Raw genomic sequence first — 27,786 nt, 5'->3', positions numbered from 1 at the left:
TGTTTGTTTTTGTAAATTCTGTCACAGCTCTTAATAGCTAACCTCAATACAGTGCCCCCAAGATTGATCTGTTATCTCCAGATGCTACAGGGAGGCTAATGTGCTTGAAGCACCTGGTTGGAAAGAATCTTCTATAATCTTTTCAAGAAAAGAAGCATAGGATGGATCAAGATCCAGAGACCAACAACAAGATGTGAGGACAACAGAGGAGAAGACCTGGAGTTTAAATACAGATTGCAAGTTGGACTCACCTCAGCTTGAGATATTCCACTATATTGTCCTTGCATGGAAAATCCCTACAAAAGGGGGAAACAAATACAAAGAGGAAAGGTATTCTGAAAATATTATTAGAACTTCCTTGTAAATTACATTTATTGAAAGGGCTTAAGAATAAAGTAAGAAAAAAATACAGAGAAAACCAGGGGGGAAAAGTGTCAAGTGCAGTTGCAGCAGGGGGAAAAAACCCACAATAGCAACAAAACAAAAGTAGATATCCTGAAAACTTAAAAGAACTGGACAACATTTCCCATTTGATTTTAAAAAGGTATTTCAGAGCTCAAGCAAGCTTTGCACCTGTCTGCCATTCGTCAAAGCAGAGCTGCCCTCTGATGCTAGGTAGAGCGTCAGGCTTTCTGGCTGCTAGAGAAAGACTTAGCTGCTTTAAATGGCTGCAGGCAGGTGTGCATTTAAACCACTGAAGTGCCTTTTTGGAACAGAATCCAAAGCACTGCACAGCCCTAGAATAAGCTCAATGATCTCTCAATTGTAAGCATTATAAAAAACAAAGGACTCAGGAGCTATAGAAATTCTACCAGAAGTTTTATAACCATGCAAGGACATGTGTGTAGTTTTGTCTCTTGATCACATAAGATTCAACATACCAGTACAAAAAATACATTTTGTGAGGAGTAGCCAAAACAAATGTTCTTTTCCAGGCTTGACTGAATGGCCTGAGCAATAGAACAAGTCTCTTCATTTATAAAAACAAAAACAAAAAAAACACAAAAAAACCCCTCGCGATTTCCATATCTAATATGTTAAGTTTTTAGTTTGTGCAATTCACACAATATTCTCCCCTTATGATCTATTTTATTTGAGCTGAAATGTAAATGGGATGCTCTGAATTCAGAAGAGTTAAGTACTACTACATATTATTTTAAAATGGGCCACCCACACCAGTACACCTTTACAGGGTGTAATGGTGACTGTTACCAAGAAAAGGTTAATATATGTCAGTCCTTTGCCACTGGGTGAGACTAAGTCACCCTTATTCATTTTACTAAGAGCATTTATATGCAGCCATAATTTGACTTATTCAGTCATTCAGAATTTTTTTGCATCAACTTATACATCTTTGGCCATCTAGTAAATGTGTTTTAATTTTTAAACAGTAATTAATGCTTCTCAGTTCTACTACAGTGTAAAAAAACAGATTAAAGTTAATACTGTGCGCATTATGATCATCAGTGTAGAACAGTGTAAGAAAAACAAAACAATAATGGGATTTTGTTCAAAATTATAGTGAATTCTCACTGAAATCCCTATAAATTGACTTAGTATAATATGTTAATTTCTGTTTTTTTCTCACTGAGCACTTATAGGTTCATATGACAATCCTGTCTGGGAGAAACTGAAATTATGACACTTTCGAATTTGCATGCACTGGATTATATTGTCAATGGTTATTGTGCAGCTTTGGTGAAAAATATTTTTCTTCCTCTTTTATGGCTCATTCTGCTTTTATTTGGCTTATATTAGCAGTTAGATTGTACTAAGATTTCAGTGCTAGTATAAGGAAGAAATGGCACATGCTGTGGGGTACCATCAGTTAGGAATCTATGGAGAGACCTGCCTTCTCTGCCATGGTCCCTGTCTCATGAAACATTCTTTCTCCCAAACATTAGATTAGCTCCATTCCTTATGATATTCTGAAACTCCCTCAAGACCTGATTATGTAATCAGCCCTGGGGCTGACAGGGAACCAGAGAATGCTGAGGTGGCCATCTTTGCTGAGGTGGCCATCTTTCTCCTTTCTCTGCCTAGGGTCTGTATACTTGTTTTTCTAATATTTATCTTTTAATGTAGATTTTTATATCTTTATATCTGTTGTTTTTATGCTTGTTGTTTTATTTGATTGCTGTATGCCGCCCAAAGTTGCTTTTTGTCAGTTGGGTGGTCATACAAAATAAATGAACAGATAAATAAACAGATAAAATACAAACAATACAATTTAGACTTTTCACACTAATCTAACATGATTTAACTATTGGGATAATGCCTATAGTTTAGAAATAAAGGTGCCATTTGGCTTTCCATTTCTCTTTTTATACTTGGAGCTGATGTAGACAGGAAAGTTGATAAACTGGTTGTGTGAACATATGGTCCTCTCTCAACAACCATTCAGGTTGCTATATCCAGGCAAACTTTTAAGTAGTGCCCAAGACATACAAAGGCCTAAGCAGTTCAAAATCTCCTTACTCCTTCATCTCTCTCTTTCTGGAAGATTCTGAAACCACCACTTTAAACCTCACTCTTTTAGTCAGATTCTCTTACTAAGAATGGCTTGTCCTGATTTATAGAGAAGCAAGAAATGATTTTTCAGTGCATGGTCAGCTCCCTCGCTTCAGTGACTGCTGAGGGCTACTGGGGTTCCTTTCAGGGTCATCAGGATGCTCAAATTAAAGAGAATCCTTTTGTGGTCTCCAAGGCAAACAATGTGTTATCAGTTATTTATTTAATGTATATGCCGCCCATCTCCCTCTTATCCTCACACATAAGTGCGATCATAGGTATCTTCATCAACTCTGGACCCTTTTTGGCTAGATTCTTTTAATGATACAGGAATACATGGGAAGTTGGTTATGTCACAAATAAAGCACCATGTAGGACAGGGGTGTCAAACTCGCAACGTCACGTGACTCGACTTTTTTTCCATTAGCGACAATGGGGTGGGCGCGGTTTCGGCATGATGCATCTGGCCTGTGGGCCGGCAGTTTGACACCCCTGATGTAGGAGAAGGAATGGCAGAACTTGGGGATGGAGTGAAAAGATCAGCCTAGAATCCCTATAGAGCCACAAACGAACTTCTAAACCTTTTTTTTTTCAGGGCTGTTGACCTTTATCTAACTCTAACCAGGTGCTGACCATTAGTTGAGAAGATTTCTGTACCTAAGCTTTTAGCAATAAATCAGCTTAATTGAACCTTCACGTGTGAACCTTGTTTTTCATGCCTGACAAACCAGTTTCTAGCATCTTCTTCCTTTACAAGAAAATATCTCAGCCCCAGAAGATAACAATGTACCCAGTGGTTTCTTTGGAAGCATTCCCACCGATGCAAAAAAGAGAACAATTTAAAAGTGGTAGAGGGCATTCTTGGGGTTAACACTAGGAGAAGATAGCAATCTTGCCAATATGCCCACCAGGAAATGTTTTATAGCTGGCCACTTCCACTACTGCACACATATTGTAAATAGGCAAGCTCCCCCTCCCAATAGCGCATCACAACTGCGCTCAGAAAAATGGCAAACCAAATTCCACTTATGCTGGGAGAATGATCTACATCAGGCAGCAGCTGGTTAGGATACCTCATTCCCCTTTCCAGCATTTTGCCACTGCTGCAGCTAATAATCCTACCGATCTGCCCCCATGTTCCCAGCATATTCCTGCTGGTCTGTTCAACCTCTTCTCAGTACTTTCTCACCATCCTGCCCTACGTTCCCAGGGTCTTCTTGCTGGCCCACCCTGCTCCCATCTTTCAAACCTCTTCCCACTAATGCTATCGTAACCAGGGGAGGCCAAAGCCTCTTTATCTCTTAGCAAAACAATCTACTGACAGTTTATTTAAAGGTTAGGTCTCTTACCTGATTGGCTGACAGAAGAACCGGTCCCAAGGACAAGCTGGGATGGTAAGGAATCGTGGCACCTTTTGGGGGTGACTGAAGGAAATCAGAAGGAAGTATCACTGCACAATTATATCTTTATGCACCCCAAGCTGCATTCTAATGCCAACAGGCACTGCCTTCTGTCACACAACAGACATTCTGGCATTACATCAAGAGGGGATATTTTTAGCTCACTCCCATTTGGTTTATGCTGAGTAATTTCAGATATGGGCAGGATATGAAAAATAAAAGATCACCTTTGATCATGTTTAGTCTCTTGCCCCTATTAACGGAAGAGCATACGAGAGAGTAAGAAAAGATGCTACTTATGCTATATCCTTTGTGAAGGAAATCTATCTTACCCCCCGTAGATAGGGCTCGCAACTTGGGGGTCCTCCTAGATTCACGGCTCACCTTGGAAGATCATATAGGAGCCGTGACTAGGGGGGCCTTTGCACAGGTTCGCCTGGTGCGTCAGTTGCGGCCCTATCTTAGCCGGGATGATCTGTGCACGGTCACTCATGCGCTCGTGTCCTCTCGTCTGGACTACTGCAACGCTCTCTACATGGGGCTGCCCTTGAGGACCACTCGGAAGCTCCAACTGGTACAGAATGCAGCCGCGAGAGTGGTGTTGGGAGTCTCCCGATACTCCCACGTTACACCTCTGCTCCGTGAGCTGCATTGGTTGCCAGTTGTCTTCCGGGTGAGATTCAAGGTACTGGTAACGGTATTCAAAGCACTCCATGGCATGGGGCCGGAGTACCTCAGGGAACATCTGCTGCCGGCATCAAGCTCCCTGCGCCCTGTGCGTTCCCACAGAGAGGGCCTCCTCAGGGTGCCACCGATCAGAGAATGTCGATTGGTGGCCCCCAGGGGGAGATCCTTCTCTGTGGGCGCTCCGGAGCTGTGGAATCAGCTACCGGTAGAGCTCCGGACGGCGCCCGATCTTCGCTCCTTTCGCCGCGATCTCAAGACATTTTTGTTTGTACAAGCCGGCCTAGCCTGAGGGGGAGTGTTGGGGTTGTTTTATCTTTTGTTTTTTAATTTTTCTGGGGGTTTTTAGCGTTGTATTTATATTGTTTTTAACTAGGGCAATTATTTAATCTGTTTTTAATGTTTGTATTGGTTATTTTATTCTGCCCTGTGAACCGCCCTGAGTCCTCAGGGAGAAGGGCGGTATATAAATGTTATTAAATTAAATTAAATTAAAATCTTTGACATGGCTGCCCAGCAAATTGCAGATTTTGATGAATCAAAACTATCCCAAGATTTCTGCTATGGGAATCATCTTCCCTGTGCAATCAAGGTGTGAGAAGTCTTCCAGGCAAAGGAGCACAACTCAGAAAGGTCAGATGGAAAGGTCAGAAAGATTCCTGCTTGAAATTCTAAAGCACAGTTATCTAGAGGAGAGTACTTGATACTTAGCTCATTTACATGTCTGACTCAACAGTTACGTAAATGTCTTTTTTTGCTTGCTTGCTTGCTTTCCTAAGAAATAGGTCTGGCTGCTGCAAACAGGAATTAACATTAATGCGCTAGAGGTATACTTAAATCTTTCTTTATATATAGACCATCTAATCAATCAAAACTTTAGCCCAATGGAAAGGGGTAAAGTTACCTCCATCTTTTCTCCTTAGAATAGAAAAGCAGCTAGACAGCAGATTATTAACAATAAAAAATTGTTTGCAAATAATGAAGTGCATGTGCATGCGTGGGTGTGCTTCCTTCCTTTCCTTCCTTCCTTCTTTCTTTCCTTTCTCCCTCCCTCCCTCCCTATATTTGTATAGTTGACTCAGCCTTCCATCCTTCCGAGGTAGGTAAAATGAGGACCCAGATTGTTGGGGGCAATTAAGCTGACTTTGTAATAATGCCGCTTGGGGTGTGTGTGTGAAAGCCCTAATAAGCAGGCATATACATAGAATGAAGGCTACTGCTAAGCTTCTAAGCCGCCCTGAGTCTTCGGAGAAGGGCGGGATATAAATGAAATTAAAATAAAATAAAAATAAATAACAACCAACTCTCAGCAGCTCCCAATGTACATGCACTGCTGCTGGGGCTGAGGTTTTTTTTGGTATCCACACAGTGGCCAAACAGGAGGGAAAAATCATAATGGCATTCCAAGCAGATTCAGGTTTTGAAGTACCCAAGTAGTACGTCTGAACTGAAAGCCCCAAAGTACCACTTCTCCACTTTGATACGAAGGGGCAGACATTGTAGAGTGTTATCCTCCCACCACACACGAGAGTAAACAAAAGCTGTACCTCCAGTATAACTGCGCAGATTTGTCGCACGCACTGGATGATGGCATCTGGTACTCCAGAGACTGTGACAGCCCTTTCAGTGGAGTTGGGCAGAAGGTCTCCGGCCACCTGGACCTGAGCACCTGTTGTCTGGAATGAACAAATGCTCTTGTTTTTCTGAGCAGCCTCCACTTTACACGGAGCTGGGTCAGGAACACTTTGTAATCCCGTGAGATTATTATAGCGTTCTTGAAGGAGCTAATTTATTCAGAGATCTAAATGTTTCCTGCGATACCTCTTCCCCTACATAGATGTGACTCCTCATACAAACAAAACATTTCATCTGACTTTCACGAAGAAATGCAAATGGAAAAAAAAAGTTGTAAATTTAGCTTCAGTTTTTTTTCTTAACAAGAAAGAAGTGTGCAAGAAATAGCAGCTTCCGAGATTTAAGCCATTCACTCTGGGAGCATAAGATCCACAGCAATGAAACTAGGAGTTAAGGCACAAAAAATAAAAAAAAAGTAAGAAAGTAACAGTAAGGCTCAAGTGAACAAGATATGACGATTGAAGGCTCTACCTCTCGGATTTCCTTTATTTTGGCTCCGGCTTTGCCAATGAGTGAACCACACTGGCTAGCTGGGATGACTAGCCTCAGTGTTACGGGTGGTTTGGAGATGGTGCCTCCATTGGTTGCTCCATTTCCCAAGTCCTGAAATAAAAGAATTTGTATTCAATTCAAGTGCAAGGGGATCCTTTCAAAGCCACATTTAGTTATTATTAGCATGCAGCATTTTGTGTTAGAACCTCCGTTATAGGCAAAAAAAAATAATCCTAAAAATCTAGTTCTTTTCTTCTATTTTATGATATCCATGGGGGGGTTTTTTTTGTACATGCTGTCATCCTAATAATACTCTGTCTTGATTTTTTAAAAAATCACAGATGTAATTTGGTGAGATATAAATACAGTGACATCACCACCACTGGCTTTAATATGATCGTTTTGAATTCCTAGGGAAACTTAAACTATATACCAAGAGAAGTACATTACAACAAATGGCTGTTTAAGCTTTAACAAGATTCAGTATGTGACAGAAAATTATCAAGAACTTTCCTGTTTCAAAACACCATTACAAAATCAATTTTCTCAAAAATAAATTGCATCACTGGTCTTCTTTCTTTTGGCAGGAACTGTATGAAATCTCCCAATTTTGATCATAGACGCAATAGCCATTGTAAGCTCTAAATAACCAGACATCATTTATAAAGCTTCTACCTTTAATGGAAAACTGATAGATTTTTTTTTAGTGGTACAATACACTTAATGTGAACAAGTAGGACATGCTTTGGGAGCAACATGCAACAGATGGAGATTGGGGCTACTTCACCTCCTCCAGCTTGAAGGCAATCATGGAAACAGCTCTGAAAACAGCATCAGTAGAACCTGTAATGGTGGTGATCCGCTCAGGGCAGGATCCTTCTGAAATGGTAATCCGGGCAGTACTCTAAAAGAAACAGCAAACCAGATAATAATTGTGTAAATACATTTTAAGTTTTCTAATTGTTTACAGAACGCTTTAACCAAGTGCGCAAAATGTTTCAGAAACATCCCAACAGTCTGTCAAATGGCTGGCCGCTATCTGCATATTGCAGACATGGCTGAGAAACAGAAGAGATAGCTCCTGTCTGTTTGGGGAGTCTAGTCTGAATTTAAATTAAAAACAAGGACGTCATGCTTCACATCTCTTTTTCTCGTCCCTGCATTTGTCTGAGAGGTATCTGCTAAAAAAGCAGTTTGGTATAGTAGTTAAGGCATCAAGCTAGAAACCATGAGACTGTGAATTCTCTTCTCGCCTTGGGCACAACGTGACCTTGGGCCACTTGCTTTCTCTCGGCCCTGGGAAGGAGGCAACTGCAAACCACTTCTGAAAAACCTTGCTGGGAAAACTGCTGGGACTTGTCCCAGAAATCCCTAAAAATTGGACACAACTGAACAGAACAAAAATAAATCTGCTACGTGAGAATCAAATCCTCTCATTTTAAGAGAGGATAAACTCAAATGCTAGTGGTCTTCATACCTGCAGTGTCCTATTACTGCATCATAGAATGTAATAATATATTTAAACAGATAATGAATTCTGTTTCATTTCTATTTTCCAGTCCTTTTTATCATTAAATCTTTTGCATTGTCAGCTTAACCTAGATTAATACTGAAATAAACCTGGCAAATCCGACAGCGGCAGTTAAACTACCAATAAAGACATGATGCAAAGCTTCAAAAAAAGGGCACAGCAATTCTGAAAGGAAAGAGCACTATCATTGGGCAGATTCATGCAGTATAGTATTAAAGCATTTCTGAGGATAGAAATACTGAAGTCATCAGTAATCTTTTATTCAATGACACTGAGGAGCTAGATGGAGGTGTATTCATTATTTCAGAATCTACTTTAAAATAATTATGAATTATATTCAGAAACATATAGACCACAATATTTGTGTAGGTTGATCCTGCTTACTGTTTCTCCATACTTTCTAGCACATTCCTCTTGATCCTCATCCTACTTTCTCCCAATAGATTTTCACATTTGTTAGGAATTCATCCAGCTACTATAGAATAGATAGCTGCTTCTCATCCTCAGCAACTTTTAAGATATGTGGACTTCAACTCCCAGATGGGCTGGCTGGGGAATCCTGGGAGTTGAAGTCCATACATTTTAAAGTTGCTGAGGTGGACAAACACTGGAATAGCCTGCATTTGGGCTATTTTCCTTCATACCTGTTCTCGTATCTTCTTCACAGTCTCTCCTTTCTGTAGGATTAAGGACAATAAAGGCAATTAGTCTTAGAATGTGGAGCAAAGGGATTTTGGAAGCACACAGAATGACCTGCATTGATCTTACCTTGCCTATGATACTGCCAACTTCCTGTAGAGACAAGAGAAATGGGGGTTAGAAGAGCTATTCAAATCTGTAAGAGTCTTATCAATGCCTGAAGATAAATCCTTTTAGCCGGAAAATGAGGAAGCAATCATACACCTTCTCAACAAAGAAAGTAAAGGTCATTCACGATTTGACAGATTAAATGAAAGGGTTCATGATCATTTTTTTCTCTGTCTTCATTACTAGATCTTTTAAAAAAAACTTAATGTTGAATTTGTTTTAATAATAAATAATAATAATAATAAACCTTTATTGTCAAAGTACAACATGTGTACATTGAGATTAGCTGAGCCTCCCCCTGTGCTCTCTCCCCCCAACACACAGTGACAACAAACCCTCCATCCCACCACACTATGTGAACCAACTACACCACACACCGGCCTCCCAAGTCAACTCTGCATAAGATTACATCCCATTCAAAAGCCTAACAGCCCACGGATAAAAGCTGATCTAATCTGATCACCTTGGCAATTTAACCCACTATTTCCCTTTAACTGATGAATTCACAACTGCACCTTAAGTGCCTCTGCAGAGTAACGAAAAACATACAATAGGTTGGAGAGAATATTTTAAACTCCCGTGCAAACTTGGAACAGTACTGTAGCACACTAGGCTTTAATATGGGGATTTGCAAAATAACACTTCCCTGCAGCTCAAATGAACATTCTGCCCCATGCAAGATTTGTTACTGACTATGCAGAGACCAAGACTAAAGCCTAATATGGCAGTCCCAATGTACTTACCTTTCCATGCATAAGCATCCGGAGAGTGAGTGTAATGCTGAGTTCTGTTTCATCCAGTCCGTTATCTGAGTCACTCATCCTATCTGGTGATGCCACAGTGTAGGAATGCATGGATTTGCTTCTAAGGAAAATCAACACCCTGGGCCTAGAAGGTGTTGAAGTTGGCAAATCTGCAGATGCACAGAGAAAAATAAAAAAAGTCTCATAGGGTACCTTGCTTGTAAATCAGCCCCATTAATTTGGAGGGGTAAGGGCGATTAGTGTTTTATTTATTTATAAAATTTATTGGCCACACATCTTACCATATGGTAACTCTGGGCGGCTTACAGTTACATCTTAGTTAAAACATAAAAAGTTAAAATCAGACATTAAAACCAAGGACACATGGAGAGGGCGGGGGCGGAGTGGAGGGGGAGATGGGATCTGTTATTACTCACTCAACCACCTCCACTGCGCTGATCCCCCACTGGGGCCCTAAGCCGACTGGCACAGCCACATCTTTAGGCCCTTAGGAAAAGAGGGTTGGGGCCAACCTCACATCGGGGGGGGGGGGGAGATGTTCCAGAGGGCAGGAGCACCAGCAGAGAAAACTCTCCTCCTAAACCCCGCCAGCCAGAATACTTGGGCTGACAGGACCCACAGCATGCTTCCTCTGCCGGCATGAGTGATACAGGCCAATCCCAGTGGGGTGAGGTGGTCCTTCATGTAACCTGGACCCATACCATGTAGGGCTTTACAGGTGATCACTAACACCTTGAATTGCATCCAGAAGCAGACTGGTAACCAGTAAGACTCATGGAGCAGTGGTGTTGCAGGGACCATTCTCGGGCCCTCCAAAACTACCCATGCTACCACACTCCACACCAGCTGTAGCTTCCAAATGCTCTTCAAGGGTAGCCCCATGAAGAGTGCATTACAATAGTCCAGCCATGAGATGACTAGGGACTGAACGACTGAGCGCAGGGAATCCTGGTTCAGGAAAGGCCGCAACTGGTGCACAACACGAAGTTGTGCAAAGGCTCTCCTAGCTGTGACTACCATCTGTTATTTGGAGTCACGAGTCCGGGAGAACCCCAAAGTTGTGCACTGAGTCTTTCTGGGGCAGTGCCACTCCATCCAGAGGTCAAAGATGACCAAGTCCTGGATTCTGGAGCCCTGCAAACCCAAAGCCATTCAGTCTTACCAGGGTTCAGTCAAAGGTTAGTAAGAAGGGGTTGGCTTTTATGCAACATCCCTTGATACTCCTATCTCACGAGCACTTGGAGAATAATGATAATGGTGATGAAGGGAAACATCACATAAAACAAACATGACTTATTTAACCATTAGGCAGGATAAAACTAATGGAAACACGTATCTGTATCTGACCTGTGAAATATTATAATCCATGTACATTAAAAAATACAGAGTGAAGCCAACTGCAGGGTGAACAGTCATGGAGGCCATATTTATTTAAGTAGATACGCATGGTATTGTATTGATCCACCAACACATATTTTACCTGCCTACCGGGTATATAGATAGCAGTTACAATATAGCAGCTGTTCGGTTTTGATCTAATGTGGTATATGAATACAGATATAATTTGTAAAGCATGCTCTTATGACTTGGCATTATGGATGAACCAGGTCACTTCAGTTTGTTCTACAAACTATACCTAGAACAGCTATTTATACAAGTAGGACACGTTTCTACTCCAAATGTATCTTGAAGAATTGTTTGTATCTGCAGGTAGATGGGGGAAGGTTGATTATTAAGACAGTCTCGTTCTTGCGGGCAGCTCAGCCATTCCTTACTATCCTCCTTACTCCAGAAGTAATACTGATCTATCTATGCCTCCCTGATGAGAAAGGAATGGTAATTTTCTGTAGCTGAAAGCAAGCATTATGAAGTTAAATTGTGGACAATAGATCCAAAGATACATTTCCTCCTTTCTTGAGATCCTTCTTTTCTCAGCTACATCCACATATAAAAACCAAAGCAGAAGAAATTGATGATTCTGGTTAGCAATGAGAGCAAACAACCCCCCCCCCCACCCAAATATTTCCAATTTATGATTGCAAGTGTGTTTCCCATATGCACACATCTCTGCTTAGATAAGATGGCATCTGGCTCCAGATATTTATCATAACTCAATGAAAAAAATCAAGTGATCTGTTTATAAATATCAGCTTTTCACTGAAGTCCTCCAGATGTATTGCAGTTCAACTTCCATAATCCCTCTGCTGACCATGCTATCTGGGGAATTATAAGAGGCGCCAGGTTGGGGGAAGATTAATATAAATGCATAGATGATAGATATACAGAAAGGAGCAACTATATGCATACAGTTTCAGCTTTACCAAAATGACTGTTATGAGAAATGGCCTGGAAATAAAAAAGAGTTTATATATTGCAAAGATTCTTGGTAGATGTCTCAGCCCATCTTTGTCTTAATACTTTTATATATATCCCATTGGAGTTATGTACAGAGCATGACTAACTCTACCGCCATGTCAGAGATGGATCCCACAACAATGGTATTTACAAAGCACAGCCCTTAGATGCAAGGCAATGCTGGATATTTATTCTATTTTCAAAATTCTCTCTCTCTCCCTTGAATTCAATTTACAGAATAAACTGAATACAAGTAAATGCTGAGGAGAGGCCCTTAAGAGAGAGAAAAACATTTGCAGAGATTGATGCAGGTTTTGGCATGGAATCAAGAAATGGTAGCTTTTTTTCTTCACTATTTCTTTACAGCTTAATGGAAGGCATTGGAAGAGCTGCTAAGTGGTCGTCTTTCATATATTTGATTGCTTGCTAATGCTTAGTGATTTTTTTTCTTCCAGTGGCCCCAGCCAAGCACGCCTACCAAAAAGGGTGGGGCATCAGCCAATGTTGTGCTGTAGGAGATGAGAAAACCCCGTCTGTCAACTGCAATATGGCTATCAAGAGGGAGAAAGATCTGAACTGCTACAGAACGGCCCCTTAAGAGGCTCAGTCTTCGTGTAGTAGTGCTTGCTGTTAGGAAAACTGATGCTACTTCAGAGATTGATGCCGTCTGTCTGTCTGGGTGCCTGTCTGCTTCCACCTGATCAATATATAAATAGGAAAATATTACCAATTTACTCAAAAGGAGTGATGGTCTTGGCAGTCATCCTGAATTTGGGGCGTATGTGTGTAGTGTGTACAAACTATTGTTCAAAAGCTTTTTTTTGGTCCAGTTTGGTGGAAGCAGTGCCTCAGATAGAAAGTCCGTACAGAGAATGGTAAGGACAGCCTAGAAGATCATAGGAAGCTCACTGCCTGGTATTCAGGATGCTGCTTATAAGCGCTATGTGCTTAGAGCTCGAAGCACTGTTAGAGAGACCCCACACACCCACTTTATGGTCTGCTTCTGTTGCTCCCCTCTCGGAGGAGGTTTCAGAGTATTTCTAGCAGGACTACCTGATTCTGTAATAGTTTGTTCCCTACGCCATCCGTCTGGTAAACTTGCAAGATTTGTTTTTCTCACCATGGACATATATACATAACCTGAACTAGACTGTTGTTTCTCTGTGTCATATAATATATGTGGGTATATGCATAATTCTGTATTTACTTATTTCATATTTATATAGTGTATATCAGAGATGATGACCCTTTGAGACCTGTATGCAACATTTTAATGTTTGCCAATTAGTATAAATTCAAAGTGACAATAAAGTTATTATTCTACTCCTTTTGGAAACATCCTATAATATCAGGGCAGAGAGGGAGGAAAAATAGAGAGAATGAAAGAGAGAGGGAGGGAGAGAGAGGGAGGGGGAGAGAGAGACTGCAGAAGTGCTCAACCACAACAAAGCAACCAAGGGCTTAAAAATAGGACTGGGTGTATGATAAAGGCTATTTTGAAACTCCTGGCCTCAGAAACAATCTGGTTTGACATTACAGGGTTCTCTATATGACAATATACAGACAAAACCCTCTCTAAGAAATTGTTTCAGGACAGTCAGAATAAATCTTTTTGGGATTGGTCCTGTTAATCCCGATCTCCAGAAATACAGTATGAATGTCATGATAAATAACAGTAAATGTTAGTAGAGTTAACCACATTACTGGACTATCTCTCAAGTACTATGGTAAGTGCTGAGCTAGCTCCAGATGGCCTCGGATTAGAAGAAACAGCCATGCTGGCTCAGGTCAAGCCAATAGAGCTGATAATGAGATGCCCTTGGGAAGCTTGTAAGTGAAACCACCTGAGTCCCATAATGCCCTTCTCTTCCCTTATTGCATCAACTGCTATGCCATCACGTAAAACTATGAAGGCTAGTAACAGTTGGTTCTTAACTTTTCTGAATCCGCCTCTTAATCTTTTTAGAAGTGGATGATGGATGATGTTACGTTTAGAGGAGTGTTTCTGAACTTCTTGTCTTTGAACGCTTTCCAACTTTTAAAAATTGTGGAGGACCCCCCCCCCAAAAAAGCTTTCATTTGCATGGATTATATTTATTGGTATTTATTGTATTAAGACATTAAAATTGACACGTTCACAGCTACAACTTCTCACCATGGTTTGATGGTATTTTAATACTGTATTTTTCAATATAGGCTGGCAATAATTCTGATATCAGAGCTCTCTGAAAGTATCTCCGGGGACCCCTAGGGGTTCTAGGATCAAACTTAGGGAAACACTGATCTAGAAACAGCAAAATCCATGAGGAAGCATTGCTTTAATCTGCTCTGAATTTCCTATCAACTGAATGACCCATATCAAGTTCAATGAGAGGAAGAAAAAAAGACCTTTCAATTCACTTTCTGAACGGAGTGCATTTTATATGCTTCTCATACCCCCTCCTCATCATATCTTTTTTAAACCACTGATGGATCTTGATGCTTGCTAATTTTGTTGCGGAGACCTCCAACTGTCCTGTGATTTAGAATAAGTAGAATAAATCTGCTTATTTGTTTATTTCTGGGTTCAAAAAAACATCTTGTAGGGCTTCCTATACTCATAAGATAGTATACAGAAAATTTCCCAAGTCATAATAATGTGAAAGTTCCTTAAATTAAAACTACATAACATAACATAAAAGTGAGTTGTTAAAATCAGTCAAGCATTGGAATTACTTGGAAGTTGCTCTGAATACAATGCAGAGAATCAGACTGCAAAGTAAATTAATTGTTTGAATTCAAATGTACTGAGCTGTCATCTTGTTTTAAAGCAGAGCTTTTATTTTTAAAGACATCTCCCTTTTCTTAGAAGTACTTCCTGCCAAGCACAGAAAGACTAAGGTCTCATTATCTTTTTTAAAAGCACTTTAAAAACCCTTTACATGTATTTATCTGCAAAGGGAATAGGTTACAATTAATGCTGTAGTACTATTATAGCCTTTGCATAGATCATAATATCTCTGTATTTTTACAGCTAATCTCTATGTTTAAAGTAATACCCCCATTATAGTCTTTTTGTAAATCCAAGGATATATTTATAAAATGTGTAATAATATCAGTTTTTTTCAGACCTTGTAAAGCTGGCATTTTTTACACGTTTTGTCTTACAAGCTTCATTTTGTTTGGGAGCTTTAGAAATTGCAACAAATATTTAGAAGAAAATGAAAATATAAATTCATTTATCCGTCTATTCGCTGTCCACTTGCAAACCTTTAGGAAGAAACTAATAGTCTAGTTATAAGTTCAGAATGAGATGCTACTTGCTTTTGTTGGTGAATATTCTGATAATTATTTTTATTAATTTACTATCATAATTTACTGCAAACCTAATATATTATTCTGGGAAGGAACTATTAAAAACCTTCAAACACGTCGTCTCTACAATACTGACATAAGGAAATAAAATGAGAACATTACAGGATCCAGCTTAGGCCTTTGGGGACATGGCATTGGCTAGATAAAAAAACAGCTTGGAATTTTAATCCTGATAAACAAATATCAGGTGAAGAGAGCAATATTAATGAAAGTGGCTGATATTATAGTTCACCTGCCAATAAAACCTGGTTTTCCACTACTAGTCTAACTCTCCAATGAGTTATTTGTCACATTTATGCTTTACATTTTTAGACATAAACTTAAAAGAGGCTTTTAGCTAAAGAGATAATAGGATGTCAATTTATATTTATTTTCTATTCTTTCCTTCCTCAACTTGATCTTCACAACAATTCTGCGAAACAGATGAAGCTAAAAAGTGCTCCAGATTATCAACTGAGTGTCCTGGTTCATTTGATCCCGGTTGTTCTCTCTCTTTCTATTCCAATAATCTATTTACTAACCATACTAGTTTTTAGTATGTTCAGACCGATCTTTATTTTCTGGATATACATGCTTACTCCCACAGGAGCATAGGAAGAAAAGAATATTGTTTTTAATTATTTTCTTTAATAAACATAGAAATTGTTATAATTGCACTCCTAAATGCATGCATACAGTAACAGTTTACAGTTTGCAAGAAAGTGTGCATTTGGGGAAAGGAGAACGTTATTATGGATAATGAAATAGGTTCTTAGATTATGACTTGGGTAGTGTTAGTCAGTTTCTGTTGAAAGAGGCTAAAAATACAACCACATTAAAGAAGATACACTATCTGTAATGGTGCATAATTCTTATAATGTAAGCAAAAGATGAATTCTTTGATCAGGAAAGTAGAGACGTGGCACACAAATTAAGAACTGGGACATCAAAAGGACTCTTTCTATAAACCAGATTTTTTCCATACTCCTGTTTATCTAGACCGGGATGGCTTGCGTACGGTCACTCACGCGCTCGTGACCTCTCGTTTGGACTACTGCAACGCTCTCTACATGGGGCTGCCCTTGAGGACCACTCGGAGGCTCCAACTGGTACAGAATGCAGCCGCGAGAGTTGTGTTGGGAGTTTCCCGATACTCCCATGTTACACCTCTGCTCCGCGAGCTGCATTGGCTTCCAGTTGTCTTCCGGGTGAGATTCAAGGTGCTGGTAATGACCTACAAAGCCCTACATGGCATGGGTCCGGAATACCTTAGGGAGCACCTGCGGCCGACATCAACTTCCCTCCGCCCAGTACGCTCCCACAGAGAGGGCCTCCTCAGGGTGCCACCGGTCAAAGAATGCCGACTGGTGGCCCCCAGGGGGAGGGCGTTCTCTGTGGGCGCGCCGGATTTATGGAACCATCTTCCGGTTGAGCTCCGGATGGCGCCCGACCTCCGCTCCTTCCGGTGCGATCTAAAGACTTATCTGTTCGAACAAGCTGGCCTGGCCTGATGGGATGGGGTCGGGTTTTATGTATTTTAACCTACTGTTATAGTTTTGGGCACTAGTTTAATCTCTTTTAATTTTTGTATTTTGTCTTTTAACATGCATTGCCCTGTTCACCGCCCTGAGTCCTTCGGGAGAAGGGCAGTATACAAATAAAATAATAATAATAATAATAATAATAATAATAATAATAATAATAATAATTATTATTATTATTATTGGGCCAATGCTTTCAATGAACAAATATTAAGGAAGCAAACTTTACAGTATGTGTCTGGGTCGTGAAGACTCTGATCTAAGCAGAATAATTGGTAGACGACTAGATCAGAGCTGCAAAAATTTGGATGGCCATGAGGTGATCATTTCCTCTCTGTAATTTAGTGGGTGTCCTTTTTTTTTGTGGACCAGATCTTGAGTGAGATACCAAACTTAATATTTAACGTACTAAACAAAACATTTGGTCATTATTAAAAACTAAATAAAAAATAGTCTCACCACCACGGTCTCACAAATATCCATTACCCAAGGAGATAATTAGTGAAGCTTCTGGGGGTTTTGTGTGCCTTGAATACTATAAATTTCAAAGAATCATAACTTCTATAATTATGGGATGGGTGATTACATTTGTTTCTTATGACTTGGAAATGCTGGCCCCCAATGTAGCTACTATATGTGTTTTCAACTGTTTGCAATCAAAGTCTCCAGATATCCATATCAAAGATGTCAGGAATTGGAATCTGAAGGAGGATATTCTTAGCTGCAGGAACAACTTAACCCCTGAAATCAGGTGTGCTCCCACCCTCATATTATTTTAAAAAAGACTTAACAATTTTCTTCGGGATGCCATTTGGTCTGGAAAGCTGTAAATACCAACAGCCAGTTTTTTACAATATATTATTTTATAGATTTTCGTTTTATACATTGTAGACCATGTAGTTTTGCATGAATGGTGTCATACTAAGGATGGTCAAAAATGAAATGAAATAGTCTAATAATGCAATTCTACTCAAGAACAGGCAGATGAAGATATCTGCTTTTTTTCTTTACTTCTCTTTTTCAGGTGTTATAAATAGTTTCAAAAAGTCCTCAGGAAACAAGAGCAATCATCTCATCATTTTTATTTTATTATTTTTTTGCAGAGAATGCTTTCTGAAAATCCCCATCTATCAAGAAAGCTGGCAGGAGGGGGCTCTGATGTGAGTACTCCCTCCTGCAGGCCATCCTCCTGGGAATCAGCTTGATCCTGAAGCAGCCCTTTCCCCACCACTGTTTGCAAACTTGCTTAGACCTGGCAAGTTTGAAAAGCCTTGGGGACTGAAGATGACATCGAATACATTATGTCGTCTCAGGTCAGAAGCGGTGCTGTGCTTGGTGGAATGGATTTGTAACCAAGGTTATTAGTATTTTGCAAGTTATTCTATTGTTTGACTTTGGAAGCTGTTTAGGGCCAAGCCATAAAAGTCACCATGGTAAATAGATAGCTAACGTATGTGTTTTTCAGGATATAGTCATTGTTTGTTTATTATGGAAGCAACTTTAGGTGGTTTACAATCCGTTAAAAACAACAAAATAAAACATTTAAAAATATTAATAAACATTAACACTAAGATTGAGTTTAACATGCACAAGAAGTTGGTTTAAATTTTCTAGCCCTGAACAGAGGAGCTTCCCTCTTTCCAAGCTGTGCTTCATCCTGTTGTTGCAAATGTTTTTCTTAATTTCCTGCTCACTTGTTGGAGCCAGAAAGAAAAAATATATACATATGCCCCCATCCTCCACAAAACCACAAAAGAAAAAGATTGTTGCTCAGCCAAGAAAGTAGAAAGTCATCTGATGGCTAGACCAGATGTAGGACTGGTGATGATTTTTCCATCCCTTTCCTCTAATTGTCCCCATTATCTCCAAATTCTTGATCAAGGTTTAAAGTAGGAGCCTGTAAGTAATAGGAAATTACTTGATGAGTTATTGGGGGGGGGGGTGTTAGTGAATATTGTAGAGAAATCACTGGAAGAAAAGAAACAAAGGGAGGCATTTGGAATAAGCTTCGGATGTAAGAAAATGTTGTGGCTGTTCGTTCCCTACCTCCTAAACAAATGTTTTACGATTACTATGAGTGCTGGTAAGGTTGCATTTTTTTCTTTATAGCAGCTTCTAACCCTAACTGTGCCCTCTAATTTATCAGATTCCCATGTGTCTTATGGATTTTTTTACAGAAACAAAGCAAGAGTCAAAAGCCACGGTCACGTATTTGTAGAAAATGAGACTTCAGAAGTTGTAAACCAAAGTCCCACCACACACACAGCCCTATTACATTCCATTGCTTCAAACTGTTTATATTAAAATTGCACTAATGTAACACTTACTCTTTTTAATTGAAAATATGACTTTGCTAATTTCTATGCAGAAATAAAAGCTTTGCCACTCTATCAGGGAGGAAGCAGGGGTAAGATAAATGAAGGAAAGGCAACCTAGAAGTTTTAGTTTTTAAAAATTGATGTTTATATACATTGCTGTTTAACACAATGTTATGCATTTTTATTTATTTATGTATTTATTTATTTGTTAATAAATAATTTGTTCCTGTGAGGCTACTCTAGGGAATTTCCATAGAGTTCAATCCCAAACACAAATGCATAGAGATACCGTTTTAGAATTACAACAAACGATAACTAAGAAATGCAATAAATATATATTTGGTTTCATTAGCACTTCATGCCCCCCTTAACTGCCATTTTTACAGCCAACTTCAATACAGTGTATAATGTAGACTGTGGATGTGACTGCTCCCATTGGAAATATTCTGTGATAAAGTAACTTGTAACTTGTGAAATATATTTTCCCATTTTTGCCATTGTTTTGCTTTTGTAAATGTACCATTTGCAAGGTATATACGAAGAGCATCAAACATTAGTCTGCATACATTTTCTTTATGCGTCTATTTCCTTTCCATTTCAGGTTGGCCCTATCATTAATAGATGATACAGGTGCTTTGCCAGGTGAAAGAAAAGTACCTTAGCAATTGATGGACTTGGGTGTGCCCAACTGTTGGGTCTGCCTAGTATCTTCAGAGGTGGGAGCTCTCATCCCTGCATAAACTGGCAGGTGAAACTCTAGCCCAGGGGTATGCAACCTTGGCTCGTTTATGACTCGTGGACTTCAACTCCCAGAATACCTGAGCCAGCTGGCTCAGGAATTCTGGGAGTTGAAGTCCACGAGTCATAAAAGAGCCAAGGTTGCATACCCCTGCTCTAGCCTATCCTTTTCTCTAAAGAAATTAGCACACATGGATGCCAAATAATTTCCAAATCAATCTGTGATAAGGCTTCACCATGACTATTTTGTCTTTTGTTGCTGCTTTTTATTGATTTCGCATGAAATGAACCCATTCCTCAGTCTCAGCACCCTCCTTCTATCCTCTGTGGAAAAACTTTCCCATTCCAAAACGTCCATGCTCAATGCATGTCTACCCGCTAATCCATGTTTAAACCAGTACTCCCCTCTATGTAACCTTTGCCATGCTGTCTCAATCTTAATCTTACTCCTCACATTTTGTATCTCTTTCCTCTGGCACATCAGTGCCGGACAATGTACTTCCCACCTTCATAGGGTATGGTTTTTCTGGGGAACTCGGGATTCCAAAGAGCTTTGGGTTGGTGATTATGATGATTTTCTCTTTGATTACCTAAGATAAATGATATTAAATCCCCCCTGAAAATCCGAAAGTAAAGCAGGATGAAAATGCTAGTTAACCCTGGGATGAGGCGAGAAGGCAACAGCTGTGTAAATGCAGCCATGGTCACCACCTCCCTTCTGATCTCTCAGCTGTCCCAAGCGGCAACTGTCTTATCAAAGAGTTTTAAGGGGCTTACTTAGACTCCACCGCCTTTATTCTTGCCTGGCAGATTGAGTGTCAGAAAAACCTGGGGCTTTGTTTGGGAGGACAAGTTATGGCAGGCTGGACAACTATAGTCAAGCCATCAGACTTCCTCTACCTTCTAGAGAAAGGAGCCCTGCATGCCGCTCCTATGCGGTAAGACTTTAGAAAAAGGATTAGAAAAGTGAAGTCATGGAGTGGGGCACAGAGCCATGAAGAGAAAGACAGAGGTACCACTGCTTCCAGATACAAGTTTGGTCTCGGAAGCACAAGTCTTACTTTGCTTCTTCTTCAGCAGACACAGACAGGAAGACCCCCCCCTCCCCTCAGGGGTGGGATTCAAATATGTGAACAACCGGTTCTCTGTGTGGATGCCGCTTCCGGAAGTCCATTCTGGGCCTGGGCAAAAAAAAATAAAAATAGCTACCTGTTCTGCCGAAGTGGTGCGAACCGGCTGAATCCCACCACTGCCCCCCCTCCCCCAATGGAGGGGGAGAAGGACCCCATTTGTAGCCTACTAATCAAAAAACAAAAAGATGATTGTTTCCCTCCCTTTGCTTATATATTCTGTATTCCACAATCTCGTATCCTCTACCAGGGGGCTGAGGGTTTGAGGGTTCTGCACGGGTTCTTGCTATTCCTGGCACTGCTCTGTTCTGGACAGAGAGCTCTGATGTTGTTCCTGGGATCTGTTGGAGCCACTCTCCAGGTTTAGGAATCACAGCCCTGAGTGCTCCTACCACCACTGGAATCACTTCAGCCTTTATGCTCCACAAATTGTCTAGTTCCTTCTTCAAGCTTCTCCTACTCCTTCCCGATGTGATCAGTACTTCAGTTCTGTCTTTCAGCCTGACCCTTTCCCGCTACTGGAAAGGGGTGGACTAAAGGCTGAGGATTAATTTATTTTAATTGGGGTTTTATTTGTACAGGGATAAATTTAATCTTTTTTAAACTTGGTTTTTAACTTTTTTATTTTTGGTTTTTAATTCCCTGTAAACCGCCCTGAGTCCTCCGGGAAAGGGCGGTATATAAATGTAATAAAATAAATAAATAAATAAATAAATAAATAAATAAATAAATAAATAAATAAATGTACATATAATTTCAGCAAGTTAATTCTTGGGAATAACTCTTTCTTTGGAGGTTATTTTTGTTTGGTTTGCTTTGGCATTTTAATTATTAATTAATTAAATGTATATATGTTATTTTAAATTTGTTTTTTTTAAATTTTAGAAATAACAATCCCAAATGGGACAACTGAATACTTCAAAAAGGATTCTAAACTATTTTGAACCTCCAGTGTCACTCAGGGGAACATTACAAAACAAAACAGTTGTTATTTTTATTAAAGTCAGTGCAAACTATTTCTCATGCTATAGCAAAAAATCATTACAGTACAATTTCCCACAAATTCAGTAGGGAAAAGGGGGCAAGGGGTGAGAATGCTTTGTGTTATCACCCCTGGAATGCAAGAGTGAAATGTCAGGATTGTCATACCTATGCTGCGATGTCGCAATATAGGTCTCGTCCTTTTTTGGCATTGCACTTTGTAGTAAATTTATTTATTTTATTTATTTTAATTCCATTTATATCCCGCCCTTCTCTGAAGACTCAGGGCGGCTTACAAGCTTAGCAGTAGCCTTCATTCTATGTATATGCCTGCTTATTAGGGCTTTCACACACACCCCAGCGGCATTATTACAAAGTCAGCTTAATTGCCCCCAACAATCGCCTATGACCAATTCTGATTTACTGTACTTGGCAACATATAAGTTGTCACCTTAATCTCAGTAAACATTTGCGGAATTTTCTGAAAATAAGCACAATCTAACAAAATGAAATTCAATGTAGAGAAAAGTAAAGTCTTACACTTAGGCAGGAAAAACCAAAAGTACACATATAGATTGGGTGAAATCAGGCTTAATAGCAATAACTGTGAGAGGGATCTTGGAGTCTTAATGGACAATCAATTAAATATGAGCCAACAGTGTGCGTCGGCAGCCAAAAAAGCCAATGCAATCCTAAATTGCATTAACAGAGGGATTCAATCAAGATCACGTGAGGTACTAATACCACTCTATAAAGCCTTAGTAACACCACACCTAGAATACTGCAATCAGCTTTGGTCTCTACGCTATAAAAAAGATGTTGAGACTCTAGAAAAAGTGCAGAGAAGAGCAACAAAGATGATTAGGGGACTGAAGGCTAAAACATATGAAGAACGGTTACCGGAACTGGGCTTGGCTAGTCTAATGAAGGACCAGGGGAGACATGACAGTGGTGTTCCAATATTTATGCGGCTGTCAACCTATTTTTCAAAGCCATCTGAAGGCCAGACAAGGAATAACGGATGGAAACTGATCAAGCTAGAAATAAGGAGAAATTTTCTGACAGTGAGAACAATCAACCAATGGAACAGTTTGCCCCTTCAGATCTTGTGGGAGTTTTATCACTGGAAGCTTTCAAGAAGAGACTGGACTGCCATTTGTCAGAAATGGTGTAGGGTCTTCTACTTGGGCAGGGGGTTGGACTAGATGATCTACAAGGTCCCTTCCTACTCTTCTATTCTATTCTATTCTATTCTATTCTATTCTATTCTATTCTATTCTATTCTATTCTATTCTATTCTATTCTATGCTATGCTATGCTATGCTATGCTATGCTATTCTATTCGATACGTTCCTACTAATAAGAGCCTTGGTGGAGCAGTGGGCTAATGCCTCCTTAGGTAACACCAGCTGCCTGCAATTAGTGCAGGTTCGCATCCCACCAGGCTCAAGGTTGACTCAGCCTTCCATCCTTCCGAGGTAGGTAAAATGAGGACCCAGATTGTTGGGGGCAATTAAGCTGACTTTGTAATAATGCCGCTTGGGGGGGGAAAGCCCTAATAAGCAGGCATATACATAGAATGAAGGCTATTGCTAAGCACATTGGTTTGTGCTTAAATTGTAAGCCGCCCTGAGTCTTCAGAGAAGGGCGGGATATAAATGGGATAATAATAATAATAATAATAATAATAATAATAATAATAATAATAATAATAATAATAATAATAATAATAATAATAAGCCTTTTGATCAATCACAGAATCACTTTTCTTTAAATGTTATATAGCTAAAAGTTATGCTCTCAGTCAGAGGAATTACTGAAAACTAGCCTGTATTTATAAGTTTTTTTCTACATAACTGACTGTTACGAATAATCCCTTTTGCTAGTTTCTGTTTCCCAGGAGAAATCAAAGCTTCGTTAAATTTCATGATTATAATATTAATACTTTATTTCAAAGAAAAACCTATAAGATTTAATTTTATTTTTTTTAACACAGGATGAGAAAACCTCTATTTCAGATGTTTTGAGCCAAACCAAACTACCTTGAACAATTATTTCACATATCATAATCAAAATGCTATGCAATTTTTTACATGTGTTGTTACTGTGTTACTATGTAAATTTGCACATATGGTTCCTTTCTTATTTTCAGATATCTGGATTTCTAATGTTGTTGGTAATGATATAAGTCATGATTAAATTTGATTACACTCCTTGTTGTTGTTAGCTGCGAAGTCGTGTCCGAGCCATCGCGACCCTATGGACAACGTTCCTCCAGGCCTTCCTGTCCTCTACCATCTTCTGGAGTCCATTTAAGCTCACGCCTACTGCTTCAGTGACTCCATCCAGCCACCTCATTCTCTGTTGTCCCCTTCTTCTATTGCCCTCAATCTTTCCCTGCATTAGGCTCTTCTCCAGTGGGTCCTTTCTTCTCATTAGGTGGCCAAAGTATTTGAGTTTTAGCTTCAGGATCTGGCCTTCTAAAGAGCAGTCAGGGTTGATCTCCTCTAGGACTGACCGGTTTGATCGCCTTGCAGTCCAAGGTACTCGCAGGAGTCTTCTCCAGCACCACAGTTCAAAGGCCTCAATTCTTTGGCGCTCAGCCTTTTTTATGGTCCAGCTTTCACTGCCATACATTGCAACTGGGAAGACCATAGCATTAACTATATGCACTTTTGTTGGCAGGGTGATATCTCTGCTTTTTAGTGTGCTGTCTAGATTTGCCATAGCTTTCCTCCCAAGGAGCAAGCGTCTTTTAATTCCTTGGCTACAGTCCCCATCTGCAGTGATCTTGGAGCCCAGGAAAATAAAATCTGTCACTACCTCTATTTCTTCCCCATCTATTTGCCAGGAATTGAGAGGGCCGGATGCCATGATCTTGGTTTTCTTAATGTTAAGTTTCAACCCAAGTTTTGCACTCTCCTTCTTCACCCGCAACAAGAGGCTCTTTAGTTCTTCTTCACTTTCTGCCATTAGAGTGGTATCATCTGCATATCTTAGGTTGTTATTTCTTCTTACACTCTACTACTACGCAATTTTATTCAAAAACATTTTACACTGATTCGAGTGAGGCAGGCTGCTTAATATGGGGATTGCAGCTTTTGTGATAAAACTTGCCTGGACTGGGTCAAAGAGAAGGATGCTTGCTTACCAAATCAAGCCTCTTGTTTTGCAAAAAATAGTAAAAACAATCAAGTGAAGATTATGCTATTGCCAAGCAAAGAGACCATATCTAGTCAATGAACATTTAAAAATTAAGCAGGGCCAAAGACAATAGCTGTGGATGAAAGATGCCAAGAAATCCTAGGGCTACAGTCTACTCTAGACCGTGAAGTTGAAAGAAAACCACTTTATAGTACAATAAAGCTACAAAGGTGTGTCTGTGAAATCACCATGAGTCAAACTTGCCTTGGAAGATGACTTTATGACTTGGAAGGATGAGAGATGCTGATCTTCTAGTGATAATATGGACACATTCATACTCTTTGGTGTATATTCTTTGCAGCAATACAAAGAATGCTGCATTGTTTTTGTTTCCTATAACCCTGAAGTTTCCTAGTGGCCTCCCTAGAATAACTATTGCCAATATAATTAATAACTGGTTACTGAAGTGTTTATCTTTTTTTAGCCAAAGCAATAACTAACACTTTTAAATGTGACTGATCAGATGTATTGCAGTTTTCTAGTGATATCAGCTAAGAAGTCCTGTATTGGCAATGGGAAATGAATCAATTTCTTAGGCTGCATGAATTCTTATGTATTAAGAAAAAACGTATAATAAACGAACAACAGTATTGACTGTGAAAGTCAGTTGAACGATCATCTGATTTCAACAATAGTTCATTAGCAACATTCATTTCAAGCAATTATCCCTAATCACAAAGATAGAAACCTTACCAACAAAATTAAAAAGCTTACATAACTGTAAATTTAACTGACTGGAATGCCACCTACAGATCACTTTCATGCTCAGTGCTTGATAATTTGTATTAAATTCTCTGCTGAAAGTTCTAATCAGATTCCTCATGTAGTGATTCTAGATTGCCTTCCTAAAGTTCTTAAAGACTCATGATTAATATAAGAGGTATGATTAATATAAGATTGGAAAGAAACTCTTGCTTTTCAATGAAGTAGATGTATACCATCCTTCAACTGCTGATAACAGTCTGAGCTGATGAAACATAAATAATTCATGAGGGAAGGATTGAACTTGACTTACTAGAACTTGTGACAAATCTCTTGCAGAATATATTCATCACTACCAGAGCTTCTATCAATAATTTAATAGTTAATTCTATAAAATCTTCTATGCTATTCCTTGAATAGAACAAATTTATCCTCATGCTTAAAATAAGGATGGTTTGGGATGGAGGAAAAGAGAAAGATCTGGAGATAAATATTGTTTGTACTTGTTCCAAAAATTTAACATAATTTTAAAAATGGTTTGGGGATTGTAGATATTAATTTCTGAATGTCAGAGGAATGATACTGTAAACAGCCAAAGACTAATTCAAATTTTACCTACTGAATACTATTTGAATTTTTAATTAAATGAGTTAAATGGTTTAACCAATAAATACAATATCAACATGTTTTATATTTGTATGCTTTACCTCCATTATGCTTTTCTTTCTATATCCTTACCATAAACAAAACTAAATAGAAGGCAGCAGAACTGGGAGTGTTTGAAACAGATTTTTTTTTAATTCAAATACTCTACCATGACTTCATAATCTCAATAATTTAATCTATCCAAAATAATAGATAGATAGACAGACACAGACAGACAGACAAAGATTCATGTTAATTCCACAAAACCTAGTCTGATATGCTATGAAAAAAGTAGAGTGGATTTTTAACATGGCATAAAATTCATGTGGCTATAGAGTGGTAAGACTGACAAAACTTCAAACTGCAGAGGACAAAAACAGAGGGCCCCAGGGTCACATCTAGAAGTACCAACATTGTAATAGACACTTTTCTTTCCACCCATCAGTCTTCCTATCCCACCCATTTTTTAATGTAAGACAGAATACCATCTTGCTGCAAAGTACTCCCCCCCAATACACATCTAACATCACCTTTATTTTCAAGATGCTTCTGAGCCTCACCATAAGCATGATCAGTGGCTGAAGTACAGTACTTTGCTTAGAAGTGGGAACAGCTGCCTAGAAAAAAGACAAAGATAAGCAGGGGGTCGTAGAGACCATCATGCAGGTGGGGGGGGGGACTAGCTTCAGGCAGTATTCTTGTAAGTCAGTACTTTGTAAATGATTGGATTCTTCTATGGCAGCCATTTGGTGAGTAAGAAAGCTGCCTAGTCACTATGAAATGTTCTCAAAATTCCAAATATACCCACCAACTCCAAAAGTTTGGGGACATCTGGAATGTAATTTTAAGGGGATTTATTGTATTGAGCCTTTCTTGGCCTACTGCGTAGCAAAGTAATACCAGAGTAGCACTGATTCAAGATCTCAATAGGACCGAAACAATCCAGGGAACTGACTTCATTGAAGCATATAACTAAAAATGAGATGCATTCATTCCCTTACCTTGGGAACCATCT

The 27,786-nt window shown here is 39.4% G+C and overlaps 1 protein-coding gene across 2 annotated transcripts in view; it reads right to left on the bottom strand.

Annotated features, from left to right (window-relative positions):
* PCBP4 (poly(rC) binding protein 4) overlaps nt 1-27,786 on the bottom strand; it is a 50,490-nt gene that overhangs the window by 13,343 nt on the left and 9,361 nt on the right. For both annotated transcript variants that reach the window (XM_083351804.1, XM_083351805.1), the window contains exons 2-9: nt 9,804-9,973; nt 9,022-9,045; nt 8,898-8,930; nt 7,510-7,626; nt 6,702-6,833; nt 6,143-6,271; nt 3,861-3,935; nt 252-296 (exon numbers count right to left, since the gene is read on the bottom strand). In XM_083351804.1, the coding sequence (XP_083207930.1) occupies nt 252-296; nt 3,861-3,935; nt 6,143-6,271; nt 6,702-6,833; nt 7,510-7,626; nt 8,898-8,930; nt 9,022-9,045; nt 9,804-9,914 (666 nt within the window). In that variant the 5' untranslated portion in view covers nt 9,915-9,973. The remainder of the gene's footprint in view (nt 1-251; nt 297-3,860; nt 3,936-6,142; nt 6,272-6,701; nt 6,834-7,509; nt 7,627-8,897; nt 8,931-9,021; nt 9,046-9,803; nt 9,974-27,786) is intronic.

Source organism: Vipera ursinii (genome assembly GCF_947247035.1).
Source record: "Vipera ursinii genome assembly, chromosome: 2".
In the NCBI taxonomy this organism is placed as follows: Eukaryota; Metazoa; Chordata; class Lepidosauria; order Squamata; family Viperidae; genus Vipera; species Vipera ursinii.
Note: the sequence above shows the minus strand (reverse complement) of the source record. Positions and strands in the feature narration are given on the sequence as shown.